This window comes from Lathyrus oleraceus, chromosome 7 (assembly GCF_024323335.1).
Source record: "Lathyrus oleraceus cultivar Zhongwan6 chromosome 7, CAAS_Psat_ZW6_1.0, whole genome shotgun sequence".
NCBI classification, from domain to species: Eukaryota; Viridiplantae; Streptophyta; class Magnoliopsida; order Fabales; family Fabaceae; genus Lathyrus; species Lathyrus oleraceus.
This window is the reverse complement of record NC_066585.1, coordinates 114,081,017-114,084,325: the sequence shown is the minus strand read 5'-3', so window position 1 is coordinate 114,084,325 and position 3,309 is coordinate 114,081,017. Positions and strand designations below refer to the sequence as shown.

Below are 3,309 nucleotides of genomic sequence, written 5' to 3'. Positions count from 1 at the left end.
TTTTGTAAATTTTAAATTTTTTTATTAGTTTTAAAAATTATTAAAATATAGTTGACGGTTTTTTCTCCAATAAATAGGAATTTGAAAATATAATAAATGCTGATTGAGTTTTAAAGATTTTGTCTGCAAATAAAATAATGTGATAGGTTAAAATAATAATAAATGTGATTATATTTATTTTTAATGATATTGTAAAAAAAACGAAAAAAACAAACACCTAAAAAAACCTTAGATTGATAGATAAATAGAGATTTGTTATCACACAAAAACTAAAGAAAAGCAAATACCTAATGAAACTCTAGATAGATAGATAAATCAGAATTAAAAAAATATAATAAATGTTGATTTATTTTTAAAGATTTTGTGTGCAAATAAAAAAATATAAGAAAAATTATATATATTTAATAATTAATTTGGTAAAAAACTCTTCAATACATTCTTCTTTCCACCCTAGGAATTGTGAAACTTTAATGGTGAAAAATTATTTTAACGCGTGTATATAGTTTTCCACTCTTGGTCTTGGTCTTGGGATGAATCACCTTATTCTACTTTCTGTATTGCGGTAAGATCAACCATACAAGTGATTTGAACACTATATTTTCACCAAAACCTTAAATTATTTGGTATATGGACCGTTTCACAATACTTACATAATCATAGAGTTTTCATGCATTGAATACTTGTTTAAAAAATATGGACACGAGATATCCATCTTGTTACAACTTAACAAGATGACTAATATCCATTGGGTGTGCAAAGGCTGGAATAGGAGTTTTATAAGCCATATTTGCTAACACTTTGTTGAGCACCTCAGTTGGATGAAATTCATCAAAAAATGGATGCAAATGTCTAAACATGCATGGTTCCTCATTCGGGATACACTGCCCGTTCGACCCTACTTTGCAACACGTCAAAATATTCATATTTGAAATATAAGCCATATTTGCACCGACCATGTTGACCACCTCAGATGGATGTAATTCATCAAAATATGGATTCAAGTTTGTGTTCTGGCATGGTTCCTCACTAGGAATACACTGCCCACTTGACCCCAATTTGCAACATGACAACATTTTCATATCTGAAATCCAACCATGATATATAATTTGTTGAGTATGGTGATAACTCATAACTGTGATTGAGTTATTATGACAAGAAAATAAATTTTAAATACCTTGGTTTAAGCTATTATATGTTATGATAGCAGTGTTAATGAGGATGAATTTTGCATCAGGTAATTCTTTGTTGAAACGGTCAACGACGGATTTAAGTTTGTTATTGAAAAGTAGTGCTGCTTTATTATACTCTTCAACACACAATAGACCATTTTTCACGTGCGGAATGCAACCTATAAGCGACAATCCAATCAGAGAAAACTTTCTTGCTCCAAGCTCATACAATGCCTTTAAATAAGTTGAATGTTCATTGACAAGCGCTACAGCATATTGGTCAGCATTATACTTTCCATTAGATGGATAATGTTGTGGCAGAAAGTAATTGTTAAGGTAATCATTGCTTCCTATATTCACATAATATAAGCACTTATTAAGGTGTTGTCGCACTTTCTCACTCCCAAGTTTCTTAGCAATCTGAGAAACAATATCTCTGTGATGTTCTAACTGCAATCCCATGCTGATATCTTGACCCTGCAACATTTTCAACAAGGTTACTAAATTTGTGTGAATGAGTACGTATGATATAAACTTTCAATCCAACGCGCAACATTGAATTACCAAATGTGTTCCAGTCTCATTGCGAATTCCTGCTGCACCAGATGCATAATTAACACCTTGAACAATGTCTGCACCATTGGTATTTGCATAGGGTGGAATGTAATGGTCAAATCCCAAAAGATCACCTGCAATAACAGAATTACAGGTACAATGTAAAAAATGCAAACTATGTATGTGATAATTTTCTGTCGGTCGGTATATTACCGAGTATATCCACAGAAGTTCTGCCATTGGTAAATCTTCCAGTAGGACCAGAAGGAAAATCAATCCCATAAGGTTTGTAATTAACTTTAGCATCGGTAGCAAGGTCATTGTTATTTCCACTATCTGATAAAGAATCTCCAAAAATGAAAAGACAAGGTACTTGGGGTTCTCCAACAACACAATTCATTGCACTGGAGAACAAAAAAATAATTACCAGACATAATTTAATCTCACAATCCATTTCAAATGTTAGAAATCAAATGCTTGTTATCACTTATGATCCAAAGTATTTTGAGTTCAAGGGTAGATAAAAATATAAACAGAGAGAGTAGCTATATTTAGGCCACTATTAATTGTGTACAATTTATTTATAGGCAACTATTGATTTCCGCTAAAATGTTAGATATTCACCAAAGAAATAACTGAACACAACTACCCACAATTTAGCACAAAAATAGCGTTTCTTATTATGTCATGACTCATTGACCACATTGCTTCTGTTGGTATTGGATGCATTCCATTCAATTGTGATTACAGAAAGATCTTCAACGTGAGGTAATTTCTCAAGCTATTGCTATTGCACGATTATTTGAAGATAAAATTTTCCCTCCTACCAAGACAAACTCCCAGTACCACCCTCGTTCAAACTATTCCACCAAACCAACTTCCATGCAACAACCACAAAAGACACCTCCCTTACTCCCCACTCCAAACACTAAATCTTTCAACACATCCCTTAAACCCAAAACCATAAAAAATATCAGTCCCGTAGAAACGCAGGTGCGTAGTCATAAGTGTAAATTATATTATTACCTATAGTATATAACTCTTTTGCATATAAATATACAACATGTATAATCATATTAGACACACAAAAATACAAGTACAACATGATATCTAGAGTTGGTTGACCTACTATCTAATATCTGTTCACAAGCTAACTCGAATACTTAATTGTTCAGTCTTTTATAATGAAAAATATGTTTATGTTCAAGATCGACGTACAGGACGGACGATTGAAACAGGGGTTGAATTTGGAGGATTATATCATCTATCTCCACCGATAACATATGCTTCTATTGCTTCTCAAGACCTTACACATCAACGTTTGGATCACCTTAGTCTTAATAAAATGCATCTTTTAGTTCCTAATTTTTCTAAGCTTTCATCTTTTGAGTGTTGGTCCTGTCAATTAAGCAAACATACTCGTAGTATTTATTGTCAACGAGTACATAAAATGTTGCATCACTGTTTGCTTTGGTTCATTCTGATATTTGAGGTTCTAGTCGTGTGAGGTCTACGTTAGGATATTATTACTTTGTAACTTTCATCGATGATTTCTCTCGATGCACTTGATTATTTATGCTGAAAT

General features: G+C 32.4%; 1 protein-coding gene across 1 annotated transcript; it reads right to left on the bottom strand.

Annotated features, from left to right (window-relative positions):
* Positions 1 to 716: 716 nt before the first annotated feature.
* On the bottom strand, positions 717 to 2,178 carry LOC127106791 (GDSL esterase/lipase At4g18970). Its single transcript, XM_051044092.1, has 4 exons — positions 1,938 to 2,178; positions 1,734 to 1,858; positions 1,203 to 1,646; positions 717 to 956 (listed from the first exon to the last, which is right to left on the bottom strand). The coding sequence occupies exons 1-4, from the start codon at positions 2,176 to 2,178 to the stop codon at positions 717 to 719; spliced, it is 1,050 nt and encodes a 349-aa protein (XP_050900049.1).
* Between the last annotated feature and the right edge of the window lie 1,131 nt (positions 2,179 to 3,309).